This window comes from Patagioenas fasciata, chromosome 1 (genome assembly GCF_037038585.1).
Source record: "Patagioenas fasciata isolate bPatFas1 chromosome 1, bPatFas1.hap1, whole genome shotgun sequence".
Lineage (NCBI taxonomy): Eukaryota > Metazoa > Chordata > Aves > Columbiformes > Columbidae > Patagioenas > Patagioenas fasciata.
In genome coordinates this window covers 54,129,445-54,146,279 of record NC_092520.1, presented here as the reverse complement: position 1 = coordinate 54,146,279, position 16,835 = coordinate 54,129,445, and the positions used below count along the sequence as shown (strand labels likewise).

General features: G+C 41.6%; 1 protein-coding gene across 2 annotated transcripts in view; it reads right to left on the bottom strand.

The window, feature by feature from the left end:
* GPC6 (glypican 6) overlaps nt 1-15,399 on the bottom strand; it is a 786,144-nt gene extending 770,745 nt beyond the window's left edge. For both annotated transcript variants that reach the window (XM_071806659.1, XM_065851136.2), the window contains exon 1: nt 14,653-15,399. In XM_071806659.1, coding sequence (XP_071662760.1) covers nt 14,653-14,998 — 346 coding nt within the window. In that variant the 5' untranslated portion in view covers nt 14,999-15,399. The remainder of the gene's footprint in view (nt 1-14,652) is intronic.
* Between the last annotated feature and the right edge of the window lie 1,436 nt (nt 15,400-16,835).

Here is a 16,835-nt window from a genome sequence, read left to right as displayed (position 1 = left end):
GTGCTTCTGAAGTCAAGTAATTTCCCCAGGAAATTTTAAAGCTGTTGTTATTCCCATTGCTAAGTTTGTATTTTGGCTGAGAAAGCAAATAAAACTTACAGTAGAAACAGACAGAAGCCACAGGATGTTGAAGACCTCTATCTTCTACCTTAATCATAGTGGAACACCTTAGAAGAATAGCTTCATCTTCAGCAGAGAACACTAAGATTTCTGCTACTAACTTTCCATGGAATATTTTTTGCTTAGGTTTATAGTATTATTCTTAAAAAAACCCCTCACAAACAAACGAACAAAAAACCCCACATATTTACGGGATGTAAAACATTAAACCCTTTAGCAGGGGCATGTGAGGAACCAGTCTGCACCACCACCCACTGCCACTAACATGAAAGTAAAAACATCTTCCAAGAATGCTTTCTGTTTTGCGCATACATTTGAGGGAGAATCGACCCATTTTTTGGAATGACAACCTACCTAAAACTCCCCTTTAGCGTTATTCACGTGCACTTCCAACACTTACACCTACTGCTGTTTCACGAAAGACTCACTCTTGCAGAAAACATTTCTGCGTAGGTGCTCACGCTGACTCAGCATCACTTTTTGAGGATCCTGCACAGGAGGAGCAGGTTAATATGTACCTTCTGAGGCCATGGACTTGCTTGGAGCAAAACTGACATATCAAAAGGGATTGGGTCACTTAGGAATCCACCATCTAAAGGGCTAGGAGCCACCTACACCAGGAACCATGTTAATCCAAACCAGGCCCTACAGAACCTCAGAGGTCAAGCTGTAGATGCTTCTTTCCACTGTGGTTTGTTTCTTTAGAATACTTAAAGGAAAGTGGCCTACTGACAAATCATTGTGAGGTGACAGGAAGATGTAATTCACCGTACTTCGTCTAATTTAGGAAATAATGACCCAAGCAATGGGTTTCCCATCAAATTCCTCGGAACATTATGCCACAAACCAAAGCATTTGTCAAAGAACTTTCAGATTATTGCTGACTGCTTGCAATCTAGTATTTGATTAGTAATAATTTAAACAACATTATCAGCACAGGAAGAAAATTGGAAGTGTTTAAATATTCCTCAAGATGGCAAAAATAACAGGAAAAAAGCCTTCTATGCTGACAAATTTTCAAATTGATTTAAGTTTTTCTATTAAGAATCACGATCAAATATCAACGCCAGCCTACCTCAAAGCTACCTTATGTTTAAATAGATTTATTATAGCAGGGTTCTCCTTGAATGCTGACAATCTGCTCTCAGTCTTTTCTATTACAATATTTTTGCTTTGCATGTAATAATTATTTCTTGGGCAGAAAAAGAGTGAAGAAACTAGCCGGGTGCAGCCTTCTGTCAACTCACAGAGGGGTTCTAGATCCAGCACGGTGGTTTTAGTCTGTTTTGCAGTAGCTACCCTGCACAAAAATATTTATGCATTTGCTGGACTGGAGCCTGAGAGAATGTTTCAGCTCTTTCAAAACAGTGTCCTCCAGTGTGCTAACATACGGGCAAAAAAACAAACACCCTCTCAGGCTTAGTTAACAGGCTATTATTTACACATAGTGGAGTCGCTTCAAAAGGAAAGATCGCATGCATGCCTCCAAAAAGGGCCTTGAAGATGTTGTCACAAAAGATGAGGACCGAGGACACAACTCGCTCACTCATCAGCATCACTCACAGGACCCTTCTCCTGGGTTAGCCTCACTGGCTGATCACTCACCCTGACAGCTGTGTGTGCATTGCATCCTACAGCCTTAAGCACCTATACCAAAACTTCATCATTTTGCAAGGCAGGAAGCTACCTAAAAATCAGGAGCTGGATCAGTGGATACAGCAATGGCCTAACTCTTTGTGGAAATGATAAGTATTTCAGCAAGCTCAAGTGATGTTAAAAGACAATTATCTGTTGTTTTTTCTTTTTTTGAAATGTGGAGGTATTTATGTGTTTGTGTAGCATAAACATGAAATATTCTGGGCAGAATACTGAAGAACAATTTGGAAAGAAAAGGAAGAAAAGTAGTCCCTTATACACAACTGAGAAAATATTCAAAATATATTCTTTAGCTTGCCTTTGCAAATTAACTCCACACTGCTGGAAGGCATGTGTGTAGCTCTGTTTGTAAAATCAGAACAACCAAGACATTTTTCCAATAAAAAATGGTTTGAATACTGAGTTCCTGCTATATCTAACACAACTTAGTAATTACTTTTGCTCCAAAGGGGCCCAAATGATTAGCACATGCAGATCATAGGGGGCAGAAATAAAAATGAGATAAGTATTTGTGGAATAACTAGTAGCAATGTTTATAAATTTGCTTTACATATGAGAGTATCAAAATCACAAATATCTAGTAATCAAAAAATGTGGCTGCTAGATGTTACTATCACCTTCTCAAGATGCTTATTGTTGAAAAATTTAAATAACTCATCTCATATTTGCCAATTTAATTGAGATTGTACGTCTGTATATCTATATTGAATTAACATAAAGGTACAAGAACTCTAAGAACCATTTTGACCATTTACTGCTTTATTCTGCTATACCAGTCATCACATGCAACAGTTTGATCAGCTCCCAACATCAGGCAAGCCACAAAATGGAACAAAAAGATCAGCACTTATGTATCAGCTATTAAAATGATGATGCTAATTTGCAGACTCCATTAGTCTTCCTAGAAAGGTTTATTGTCTGTGATGTACAATGCCTGTAATAATGACGTTGAAAGGACTATAAAAAATAACCTAAAACATAGAAATAAATAGCAAAGTATGATTCTTTAGCCCAACTGTAGTTTATGGACCTGCATCAGATTTGTTCAGCATTACAGACAAAAATCTGGATGAATCTGCTCTTAACTACATCATTTTCTTCGTCTTGAATTTATTTTTTGCTGGTGTTTTAGCTAAAAAGGACAGTGATATTCTGTAAAGTTTCCTCTTCTGTCGAAAGCAGATTCAGCCTGAGAGGTCTATTAGGCATGAAAGTAATGGCAATGACCATCCTGCCACCAGAAAAATGGATATTACTGTAGAATACTCAAAGAAGCAAAAGCTATCAATGAGAGAAAAACTATGCCAATATTACAAAGAAAACTGGACCTCACTTATAATTCAAAAGTTATCAATAGTGTTATAACATACCTTGGAAAAAAGCTGTCTGGTATATGATATGATTCCAGCAGACTTTTAGAATGTAAGAGGCTCTTCAGGTACATGGGTATATGAAAGTATATACATATGTCCACACAAAGTGGACATAATACTTCCGTGCCTTCTTCTCCATTCAAGAGAAGGCACTAGTCTCTTGGGCAAACTGTGAAAGAAGAGCAATTTAAATCCGTTCATCAGATACAGAAAAGCTCCACTTGAGCAACGATATTTATTTATGTGTTTAAGTATTCACCAGTGACCAGATTTTGGTACACAAGGTGTAAAGAGTTTTTGGTTTGGCCAGTTTCAGTACTAAACATAGACTGCACTCTAGGCAATGATTTACAGTGTCCAGCTGGACCTGCTTTAAAAAGCAAACTCAGATTCTAAATTACTAATTAACAAGGTACAAAGATGGTTCCACAAAGGGTCTATCAATTATCGCAGTAATCTCAATGGGATATGAAGTCGATGTCCTTTAAAAGGACAATTAAAAAATCAAGTAGCATATTTATTTGCACTACATTTGTTATTTATGCAACAGAAAAAGGTTTGAAGTATATGTACATGACTGACATCATGACTGCTTAAGTCTCATGAAGAAATAGTGGCATAAATATGAAATGGAAACTCTTTGCAGCCAGGACTGTCCCTTCTTTTCTTCAGTGCTTCGCACAATTAAATTCTCATTTTGAATTTTGACCATTTACTGCTTTACTTTCTTTTGTAGAAAAACTGCAACTAAATCTCAACCAAATTCTGCGCTCAGCTGCAGTCAGTGGAGATAGGTAGAAATCAGGTTTGGGGGTCTTCAACTCAAAAAACTTGTAACAGAAGTGTGCACGTGCCCCACAACAAATCTGATTACAGTCAATTTGTGGCATTTAGTGTGCTGTCTCGGTAATTAAAGAAGAAAGAGGCTTTGGAGTTCTCTTTCAAAAAACGATACGGGACTTCTGAAGATCAGCTTTAAGAACAAGCTAATCACTGTTTCAGCGTTCCGTTTCAAGAAGCTGTTCCTTGGACTCTTTTCACTTCATCAGCCATGCTGCATTGCAAAGACAGGTGTTTGTATTTAATCAACACATTTTAGTTATGTTCCAGGTATTCAATTAACAGTGCTTATTGCCAGCCCATAGCCAACATGACGGACCATCTTGGAACAGCAGCAGTCAAGGAATATTGCTTCTGGCTTTTCACCAATTCAGTAAATAACGCCTCCCAGCCCATTCTTTTAAATACCTTCATTTTTAAATTAGATTTTGATTCTCTGCTCAGAATCACCTAAATCTCTGTTGAGCCAAAAAACCTGATCTGCAATTTTTATTAGCATGATCTGTCTTCCCGGCCTTTTTTTTTTTTTTCAGCTGAACTGTTAGCAGTGCATAGACTACTTCACAAAATAATGTATACATATATATGTATATATATATAAGGGAAGTTTTTTACTGTGGGTTAGCTTTGGCATCTTCTTTTACATATTTGAAACTGCTTTAAATACATGCATATAATGCAAAGTTTACAGCAGATAAGAATACTATAAATTGCAACGACTCTAACTGGTTAAAGAGCATATGGTGAGAGACTGAAACTGTTCAAGAGGTATTTACCATATTTTTCTACAACACAGATAATGCTGACAGGCAAAATGATACCTAGCTATTTTCATCCAAGGAATCTAAATTGCTCACATGCAGTATTATCTTATATGTTAAAGTTGTAAAGCCAAAAGCTAATATCAAAGAAATAAATATTTATATAATTTGTTTATACTGTGAATCTATTTTGTGTAACTAAATAAGATGCAGTCGTTGTTTGTACTTACAGCTTCTTTCTCTGTGAAATATTATGTCAGCTTAAGAGAAGAGATGGAAAACACTTCAGGCTTAGCCACTGGGCGTTCATCATCCCTTCCCTTTGATTTGCTAGTCCATTGTTTGAGCTTCTGAGGGACTAGCACACATTTAAAAATTAGGGTACTCAGAATGTAAAAGACATTTTAAAATGTGCAATAGTTTCTGAAGTCTGCTGACTGAAAACTCGATACTTATTACATGCAAAGGAGTGTCCTGCCATTGCTTTTAACAATTTATATTTCAGCAATATTATAAGTTCAATTTTACATTATGTGTCAAAGCTGCATATAGCTAGGAATGGGTACCTCCGCCCCCGCCCCGCAATGTAGAAAACATTTAAAACACAAAAATGACAATAAAATAGCAGGGTATAAACCTGAAGTCTAACAGACCCATCCATTTGCACATAAACCCAAAATCTCAACGTGCCATAAAATCAGCAGACACCCACTAAAGTGACCCCGTTAACTATCACACATCAACAACATAACACGCAGAGAGTTTCCCTGCGGTGGTGAAGCACTCTCAATATGACCCTTCATCCCAGGCAGGCGTTCAACTCCTTCAGTTTTGGAGAACAGATGACTTTGCTAGCACGGCTTGTCAACTTTTGGTGATGCAGTTAGACAGTCAAGTCCAAACATGCAGATAACACCAAGGATGCCCAGTTGCTGGTAGCTTCTTCTCAGACCACAAGACTACTACACTACTGACACACTGCATTTTGATAGAAGATGGATAGTTCCTCTTGCAGTTTCATCATAATTCTAAGACATCTGAAAGCCATCATCAAATGGTGAGCCCCACTTTCTCATAGTGACTTCGGGCACACATTCCCACACACTCTCTTGAGTAACTTCAAGCTCTTTTTTGGTGGGTTAGCTATCAGATCAGCTTGTTGCCCAGGGCAGTGTGTCAGATAGCCAGGCCTGATGCAGAGGAAGGAATGAGAGGTAGAAACGGGGAATACACAACTTTGCTGACAGTCAACTCCAATCTGGGGTGAGATGTGAATAAAAGCACATTTCACTAGCCTGGACGCAAGACTTTTACGTTTTTTACATTTAAAGTGGGGATAAGCCAGAAACTTATAGCCTGATCTCTCGGGTTATGGAGCACAGTTATGTAAAGTTATTATGAGAGACAGAACTGTGCAGAAGCTGCATTGTTCTTTCTGCAATGATACAACAACATCTTAGATACTGAGCTTGAATTTTTGAGAACTGCCCGCTTAACAAAGCAACAAGCTCTGAAGTAACCATTCAACAATAGAAATGCCAATACATCTTTTTTAGAACTTTTTCCATTTTGGAGCATGATCAGCCAGGTTGCCACAACCTGTTTGAAATGAGATGTTTAACCACCTAGACGATGAGTAAAAGGAGTAATCTACAGACTGTATGGATCAAGACCAAGTGAGGCATAAAAAAACAAAAACACAAAAACAAACACAAAACCAAAATTGAGCATCTCAGCTCTTTCACTCCTCCTTTGCATCCTATTCATATAAATCCTGGCATGAAAGCGCTTTTCCAGTCTTTTTCCCTGCTCCTTGGGCTTTAACTGTGTGAAAGGTCTTAATACGTAACACAATGAATGCAAAGTGACTCAAGCAATGAGAGAAGGAAGTACTCCCATTCATGTTTTATTTATCATTCAGTAACAGTCCCTTCTCTAACAATTCATCCTACCCTATATTTTCTTCCTGGTTCTCTAAGTCAGGTTTTTGCTAACTTCAATACCTCTATCTAGAGCTGCAAATTTGGACTTCAAAGCCACAGATTGCTACCATCACAAAACACTATCTAAAACCAAAACACAGATCAGTGTGGTGTCTACTGGGCAAGAGGTAGTTGTTCCAGATATAGATGTCATAAATATCAAAAATTTGTCCAAAATGCTACCTGTAGTACTTGACAGATATCACAAAAAAAAAAAAAAAAAAAAAGAAATTAAGACAAGAGCAGCTCAAACAGAAACATTACATGAAGACAGGAGACAGAATCTTGAACTGAAAATAATCTACAGGAATTGTACACAGGACTTGATGGGAACCTCCCTAGCTGTGACCATTAATCAGCAGCACTGGACCTTTGGTAAGATAACTGTGCATAAACATCCTTTCCTTAATGTTGTGCTTCACTTCTTAAAAAATAATTCTGTTTGAGAAAGTCATTTTAGTTTCCGGTATTAATTACTGCTCATGGGCTCTCAAAGGAAAACTCCAAGGTCATAAGGGATACCGTAACTCAAAAACCAATTGCAGACATATGACATGAGAACTGTAGGGAGGCATTCGCAGACAGTATTTTGCCAGATACAGCAAAATGGATATAGTTCTCACAACCACGGCAGCATCCATGTACATCCTCACGATATACCATACTACTGGCTGATACACAGATGTGCAACAGCTTCATCCTGAGTGTTGACTTCCCTCACAAGACAAACTCAGACAAAAGCCAGATGAGTGTCCCTGCAGTCTCTAATATGTTAGAAACTCAACACATAAGTCAGAGGGATGTGGCCAAAAATATCAGAGAAATATGTGGCTACCACCATAGACTGATGAAAAACCTTTTTTTCTGGCAACAGAGAGGTCCAGCTTTTGACTTAGAAGGCAGGTTATATTACCTACTGCTTAGACAAGCTTGAACTAATTTGACTCCCTAAACCAGGGACTAAAACTCCCTAAACTGCCCTAAACAGTAGGATTAGCATGGTTGACTTAGCCTTTGATCTTGCTGATATATATGAACAGAGCCCTGTGTAGTTTTTTTATTGTGCATATCTTTGCATTCATGTGTGTTTGCACATGTTTTTCAGATGGGACCCACAGAACAAAGTTTCAAACTGGTTTGAAAACAACTGTCCTGGTAACGTTCAGCATTTCTAGCTCTTTCGGTTCTTAACTGTGACTTTGAGGCCACTCCAGGTAAAAGCCATGATTTTACCCGCACACGCACACACATCCACAACCACAGACATGACTGTGTTATTCTGTAAGCGTACCTAATTTAATGTAACAGCCCTACGAGGCACCTGCTAAAAGCAGTAGAGACTTCCACTTATTTCGGGAGATTTGCCCTGCTATTTTAAACCCAACAGGTCAGCAAGCAGGTCCAAGGCTCCATTGTTAGTCAAGTATCTGTAGAAAGGCTTCTTTCACGAGGAAAAAAAAAGAAAAAAAAGCAGCTGGGGATGCTTGGTACCCTTTACATCTGCTGCTCAGCTGGAGATGCGGTTAAAAGGCCATTAGAAGTGCAAGGTGACAGACCTTGCCAGCTAGGCGAGCCGGAGAGCAATTTGCTGTTTGCATTTGGAGTATCAGCTCTTGCTGCTTCTTTTTGATGGACAGAAAGTGGTTCCTGCCCCCAGCCCTGAAAATTAAGGCCAGGACAGGTAGTTGGCAGGTCTCCATCCCAGGGCTGGTGCTGGGCTGTAGGGGCTTCTCCTGGGTACCCCGATTTCTATGGCAGGCTGGGGGCACGAAGTCTCCCAACACTATTTATAAGTCTGACTTTGCTCACCGGAGACTCGCTCTGCCGGGCGCAGCAGCAGGGCCTGAATCGCTGTCACCCTTGCAGCCAGCAGGAGTGCGGGCACCTCCTTCACGGCACCTGCCTTCAAATGCTGCGTGTCTGACTTGTTTTGCAGTCGCTCGAGAGAATAAAGTGCTGTTGTTTCACTTTGCTGGAAGGAAAAGGTCACACTAGCCAAAAGAAGCTCATCGGAGAGAGCTGGTGGTCTTTGTGACAGCCTCCCATTAACGAGAGCTAAAAAATTTATTAGGGAGGAGGCTTATTTTCTGGATGTGTGCAGGAGCTCTGGAGCAATACCTAGTGAAGAAAGCAAACCTTAAGTTCCAGTAGGTTTTAGGTTGTTTTTACATACAGAGGAATAAAGTGCTAAGAATTTTACCAGGCGTACGTTTTCCTGCCATCTGAAACACGTTTTAAATTCCTTTTGCATCTTGCAATGTATTCTCTCTCTTTAGCATAATAACTATTCTGCCTTTAAACACCAACCTTTATATGCTGTTCTTAGGAATTTGTGGAGAAGCGTTAATTCTTTTACACATATTTAAGCTGCTAAAATAATTATACCTGGTAGTATGAACAGTCACAACCACAGCATGAAGGTTCCCTTCCCAGGGAGATAGCACCCATTAACCAGGTATGGAGGGGAGCATATAGTCATAGTTCATTGAAAACGTAATTTCATTTTGCTGGTAATGGCAGTGCTGATACTTTGACACCATAATGGAGTTTTAAGCACCAAGCCTGTTATTTCAACTAGAAACTTTAATGTAATTATGCATTTTTACTTTACTAAGCAGAAAGGAACATTAGTATGCATAGTTTTCTTACATGTATCGTGAGGAATAAGACAGAGATCTCTGAGTGATAGCAAGATGCTCAAGTCATTCAAAAGAAATGGCAGGTGGTAATTTTAAAGACAAATTACCCAGAAAAGCTTTTATTGTTGATCACTTGTTATAAGATTTGCCATTTGCTAGTAATTGTACATTCAGCTGAAACTGACCTTTTATGAGAGCCAAGTGGTAATATAAATGAAATGAATATATTCTTTATTGCAGTAATATAAAAAGAATGGCCTGAGCTTTTAACATAGTGCTTGACCTCTGGTGTCTGAACATCACCTAATCTCAGGAGTATTTCACAATAGCGTATGATGAAATAAGTACTAATACAGTATTAGAGCAGTTAACACATTAGCACTTAGAAGTGTAAAAAATGTTATAGCTTTAGGTATACTTTTAGATTATAAGTCAGACTGACAACAGAAGAAAATTATTATTAGAGTACAATGCACTGAAATTCATCATTACACTAATTAGTAAAGCATTGATTTTTCTATTTTGAAGTCCCTCTTTCCAAGATTCTCTGCTGTAAAGTCACATCGGGAAACTCCAGATGCTGAAATTTCAAATTCTCAATCAAAAATGAATTATTTATAAACATTAAAACCATGCTATTTCTCCTCAAAGGTCCTGATCTTACAAACAGCACATTTAGGTTTAGATATGCATATGTAAGTTGTGTTCCCTTTAATGGCATCAATCACATACAAACTAATAAATACATACAAAGGTGATAGCAAAGCCGGGTCTTACAAAAGCTGTGCTTCCTCCTAGCTAAATGCACATGCAGGTTTATTAACGTGCACCACACATTCACAACAGGGAAATAAGGCAGGTGGTAAGGGAGGGTGAACAGAGAGTCTGTTGATGCTGCAGTTACTGAAATCGTGAACAGAGGTGAGAAGCAGTCATACAGTGTGGAGGATACTACTAATACTACAATGCTAAAACATGAAAAGTTAAAAGTTTACATGAAATTCTGCATCCATCTTCATTGTCATCACTGAGATCGGAAGTGAATTAGTCTCTAATGGCCCAATTCAGATTTCACAAATTTGCATCAAATATATAATTGATTTCAGTAAGGCTGTTCCTACTTTACACTCCTAAGACAGTCACATAAAGGTGCCTGTGAGTCCCCATTTGCCTCCTGGTCTGAAGGCATTTTCTTCACACAACTCCCAGTGACAGGAGCAGAGAAACAGTAAAAGACAACATTAATTAAGAAGTGCTTTGATACAGACTTGGTCTCCTGTCATTCTACCACTACATTTTAGAGCTACTTAAAGGAAAGCAAAACATTCAGAAAGAGTAGCTTGGGAATATCTGACATGGACCAACATCTCAATTGCTTGAGTGACTACTGAGTTTATTTTTATTATTATTATTACCACTTTAGAGCTACAAGCAACTGTGTTATGTTTGCTACCTTTCTTCAGTCAACACCTCTGTATTATGCCAGTATGAAGCCCATTCATCAAAGCACAATTTCAGGTGACTCCTGACCTCCAAAATGAAGGGTTTGCTTCTGCTTTCATTTCAGTTATTTTCACTACAGTGTCTCTGTGTTGCCAGAATCTCACTTCGTTCATCATCTGCACAGAACAAAGCTCACTAACTCCTGACACAGTATTTAGAATTCAACATCTTTACAGTTGGATGCTTTACCAGAACACTTGTAGTCTTCGTCTAAATACACTTATTATCCAGGCTCTAGTAAAAAGGGAAAGAAAAAAAAAAGAAAAGAAAAAAAACCCCACACACCCTTCACCTTTCAAAATCACTAGATCAACTGAAAGTGGAAAAGCACTAATCAGACACAACCATTACTTTTAAACAGTGAGACATCCACTTTCACTCAGCAAACTCTGAGGCAAGGGCACACTCTACCTTCTACCTTTAACTTTTATGTTTCCTTTTGAGGGTTTCCCCTAAGATGCTTTAAGTTATTGAAATCGTACTTGGAGTTAAACAAGTAGTGCTAGCAGGTATGTGCTGTGCTCTTTTGCACTTACTTTCAAGTGACAGATTTTCCTACAGCAAAACATTTCCTGCAAAGTCCTCAGGAGCCCCACTCAGTCCTCATGAACGCTGGGTCACAGCAGTGTGAGTCTGACAGCTCAACTCTTCTTCACTTGCAAGATACTCCACAGCAGCTTTACAAGAGGGCAGATTTTACAAGGATAGCCCAGGATACACCGCAAGCTACTGCTGCCCACCCTGCACGTGACTGATGCATAGAATCAAGCCCACAACAGCATATTACGTATACTTTCAATTTCTTGCTCTCGCCATGCCCAGGCAAAGTTCCTTTTATTGAGGACTTACTTTGATAACTTACATTGGAAACCAGCTTTTCCTGCTGTACTCCTATGTAGGTTACAGCGTCAGAATTTGGTGATCAGACAAGACGTCAGGCACAGAAGGTTGATCGCAAATAAATACTATATCATTACATTGAAAAATGTAGCATTATTGTAAAAGCATAGCAAACAATCATAACGGCATTATTACCAACTTCAGCACATTTCACATGCAACAAAATACTGTAGGGAAAAACTTTGCCTTACAGTGCAAAAACAGGCAGCTTTTTAAATCTTCTACCTTCTCCATTCAAAAGTGAGTGCCAGTATAAATAATTTTACAAAAGTCATCTAACAAGTCTGGCTTTGCAGCTCCCTTCAACAGAAGGGTACCTCTGTGTCTGTAGCCTCTAATTCAAACAGATTCCTCAGCTCTTTGCATCAGCACATACACACTTTGCATCAGCACATACACACTGCCTCTTCAGTTTATCAAGTTTCAACAGTCCTAGCTAGAAAGCAGCTTTTAAACAAATGACAAATGAAAACATACAACTTCTGGTAAATCAAAACACATAAATCATGCTGCACATTACTATTTTTCATCAAGCCATTGATGCAAAATCTTTTGAAAACACAATGTTTGTTCAAAACATGACAGTAATTAAAGTTCTTTGAACTCTTTAAAACATGAGGCACCTGACAGACTACACTTTTTTCAGAACAGTAACAAATTGCTTCCTTAACCAGGTCAGTACCGTGGGGTAAGACAGAATGAAAAAAAAAGAAAAACAAAAAAAATCTGAAACTTGTAGTTGATTGCTTTAACTAAATTTCCAACATTGCACTGGGTTGCAAATAAGTAGCATTCACATTAACGAGAGCACATGCTGCATGAACAGTTATTACACAACCTCTCAGCTCAGTACGAGAAGAGCATACCCCAAAGCACACCTTAAAGCAATGCTAGGTTTCCAACAACTGAGTAGCTTGAATAGCTACACACAGAATTGCTCAAAAGTTGATACAACAACTAGTAACAAGGTAGGTAAAACACAAAGAAAACAACTTGTAATAGGGAGCTCAGAAAAAAATAATTAATCTCTGCATAAATCACCATAACCACAAAAGTACAGGTCACTCAAGCATAAAAGTAGATACCACTTATGAAGCTTAGCAAGAAACTGCAGAGTAACTTTAGATTTAATTATTGTTAAATATTTAGCTATCATGAGGCTTTCTGTATTGATACACGTTAGCAGAAACTTGCAAATACTGGGATTCTTTAAAAAATGCATGACAACTTTGCACCCTACATTCAGAAAATAAATGAGACGATAAAACTGTTCTGTGAGCTGAAAGCAACAAGTGTTTACCCAAAGTTACTAGACGTCTGAAATACACTAAAAATTATTATTATTGTTTTTAAATGGGACAGGGCATGTTCTACCACTCCATCTTAAAACAGATTGGGTAACAGTATATGTGAAGGGAAAGCATGACTGCATATTCAAAGGGTCTGTGGTTCAGAGAAGAGATTTCATTGATTTGATATAACTGATGAGCAACCTAAAGAGAATTTTTTTAAAAAATAACAGTGAAAGACCAGAGAATCGGTGAGCCTGAGAGACAACAATGCCGGTTGGAATAGTTACACACACAGGTCCTTTATTCTCCTGCCTTGTCCTAAAGCATGGCAGGGGGTCAGACCTATGTGTCTGAAGGAACCAACGTGGCTGTGCAGAGATCTGTTCTGTTCTGCATTGGCAACGTGGAACAGCCTTCCCTGTATGAACTACATCCTTGCTGTCCTGAGATTTTCCACATTTATTGTTCCTAACATAAGGTGGTCAACACTGCACAGTGAATAACTGTGGCTCTATTTCACCTCAAGAAGGGTAAATCTACTGCTTCCAACTTTACAAAGGAAGCAAGCAAATCGAGGGGCATCTAATTCACTCTATGAACAGCAGAACCTAACAGCAAAGTGCAAGTGGCAAAGCAGAAATCTTTCCTGAGGGCTCAAGCAGTCCAATTTAAGCAGTCCAAGCTCACGTCTTCCCATATGATTTGTCTCGTTTTGTCGTGCTTTCCGATTGGTAAAAGATTATCTGCCTAGGACATTTTTTTTTTTAATTCAGTCTCAAAGATGCAATAGGTATAAGGTTGTAGGGAAAAGCAGGAAAATAAAATTACAACCAAAACCACCTCCTATACTTTTTCAGGCAGATTGAGATATAACCTGTTGTGGGCATGTTTCAGCAGAAGGAAGAGCTAAGTAACAGGCTGCCTGGGGTCTCGGGCGGCGAAGCGGGGAGTGTATGCGTGTGTGGGGAGGTGTCTCTGCTCCATTTCGGCTGCAGCGGAGGCGCCCGGCTGCGCCTCCAAGGGGCGAGCTGCCCGGCCCGGGGATGAGCGGCTGGGCTGGACCCCTCGGAGGGGCACGCCGCTCCTCGGGGCCGCGGCGGGGTCCGGAGAAAGGGCTGGGGGGAGGAAAGGATAGGACTGCCTTCCCCACCCTCCTCCTCATCCCCCACCTCCCTCTCGCCCTGTCCCTGCTGGCAGAGGGCAAAGTTATTTCCCTCGCACACGGCGGCAGCGGGGGCAGCAGCCACTGCGGAATCGCTTTCTGCCTCTCTCAGCCCCGCTGCAACTCTTAAGAAGTTTCTGCCGGTGAACGGAACCGCGGCTGAGGCTCGCCCGCGCCCCCCCCCCTTTTTTTTTCTTTTTTTTTGGGTAATCCCCCCCTTAGTTTGTACATTTATTTATTCAATTCTTTACGCACACGCGCCCCGCTGGGAAGCCCCTGGCTGCCCCCCGGACCGGCAAAGCCGCTCTGCGCCGCGCAGACAACCTGGCAATTCACAGACCCGTTTCCGCGGGGAGTGCGCGCAACCGAGCGGCGGCGCTTCCCCGGTTCCGCTGCCCCCGCCCCGCTCCGCCCGGCCCCTTACCTGCGATCTCCTGGTAGGGCACGCTGGCCAGGCTGAAGCCCTTGGCGCTGTACGCCTGCCGCACTTCCCCGCAGCTCCGCGCCTTGCCCTCGGTCCCCACGGCTGCAGGCGGCAGCAACAGCAGCAGCAGCCCCACCAAGGCGCAGCGCCGCGCAGCAGCTCCCTGCGCCGCCGGCATGGCGCGGCGCGCAAGTCCCGCGCGGCGCGCAAGTCCCGCGCCGCTGCCGCCGCACCGCCGCGCCGCCGCCGCGTCCTCCGGCTGCGGGGCCGGCGGCCCGGGAGCCCCCCGGCCGCCGAGGCAAACTTTTGCGAGGCGGGGGGGAGATGGACGCGCACACACACACATGCGCGCACGGCGGGGGCAGGAGAGCGGCAGCCTCTTCCCTCGCGGCTCCTTCTCCAAAAGGCAAAGCGCTCTCGACACCCCCTTAACCGCCCCCCCCCAAAAAAAAAAAAAAAGGTAAAAGAAAAAAGGGAGGGGTAAAAATCTGGCTGTTGATTGTGAGGATTGAAACCGCGGGCGCGTTTTTGCGAGCAGAGTCCCGGGCCAGCGGCAGCACGATCCGCCGCGGAGCTGCGCCTGCCGCCTCTGCTAGGCTGGAGGTGGTGGGAAAAGCAACCGGCGTGGGGATGGACTGGACAGTGGCTCTGTGCGTGCCTGTGTGTCTGTGTGTGTGTGCATGCGTGTGCCTGTATTTACGGGATCCGGGGAAACCTCTGCTCCGCGCAGCGCTGGAGCAGCCTCCTGAGCCAGGCAGGGAGAAATCCTGGAGACAGGCACAGCGAGGGAAAGCCACACACATACACACACACACACACACACACACTCTCACACAGAAACGTGCTACACATTGCATCGCCGAAATACAGGAGCAGAAAGCAAATCCTGGCGTGGATCGCTGTTTGCTGGAAGAAGGAAGGAAAAGCAACCACAGCCCCGAAAACTTCCTCCTCACCACGGATCCAGCTGCTCCTAGCCCCAAAATTACAAACTACCTGCTAGCGAGAAGTCAAAAAATATACTCTTCGGTAGTATTGCTCTCTGTAATGTCAGATTTGGAGTGGGCCCCATAAATACTTTTTTTTTTTTTCCCATTAATTATTATTTGTTGCACATATAAATACTCAGGCTAAAGTGCTAGAATAAGGATGAATCCATGGTCTAAAGGAGAGAGAAGGATGTTTCAGTGCATCAGACAGAAAAGAATGAAGATGAAGCAAGAAAGGCAGCTCTTGACCCAGGTCATTCATGCCACCCTAGGAGAGGAAAGCAGGAGACGGAATCACAAATTTTCTCCTGCAAATGAGCATCCGCAAAGAACTGAATGGGGGAAGTGAAGAAAATTCCTGCAAGGTGAATTCAGTCTCCACTTAGGGAAAATATTCTGGTTTTAAGAATGTGATAGTAAAATACAAAGTTACAGTTTTAAATGGTTTATTGCAGTACTTTTTATGAGTACTGTAGAGAAGTGTGATATTTTTTTCAAAAGTATACAAAGATGACAGGCTCACAATGAAAAGAAGGCCAGCAGAAGAGATAAAAGACCATCAACTTGAAGACTCACTTATCAGTGAGGAGCCATAGAGTAATATCATGACACTATCATAATTCAAAATGCATTCAAATTAGACAAATTAATTAGGTGCCAATACTGCTGCAGTGTCACATTAGCTGCAGTGTTAGTCTTGGTTCTAGGCCAGTGTAGGGAGCCTAGTCCCACCTGACACTGTACATTCCCCTCACCTCCCTTACCATTTTCCGTCTCCCATGTTGTCATTCCTTCTCCTTCTCTCCCCTTTTCCCCACCAAGGGAGTGGTGATCCTCTGACACTGCTTGTGTACATGGCACAGAAACCAAAACAAGAGTTGTGTGTGCAGCCCTTGTCCTCACTCTTCCTAACAAAGTTCCTGCATGTGCAGGGCCAACAGGGAGGGCAGGAAGGGGTGGGTGAGCAAAGGGTTTTATTAGAGCCCTACAAACCAGTCAGAAAGATGGTGTCAGCATCTCTCCTTACCACTTCCCCTTAAGGTGAGATGTCTCTAGGGCACAAGTGCCAGACCCCAGTGACACCAAGTTGGAAGGCAAAGGTGTGGCAGCAAGATTAGCAAAAGAGATTTCCTTCCTTTCTTGCAGTCCACAAGCCATTTAAGTCTCCATGGACTTCCTCGCTACTCTGCTTTG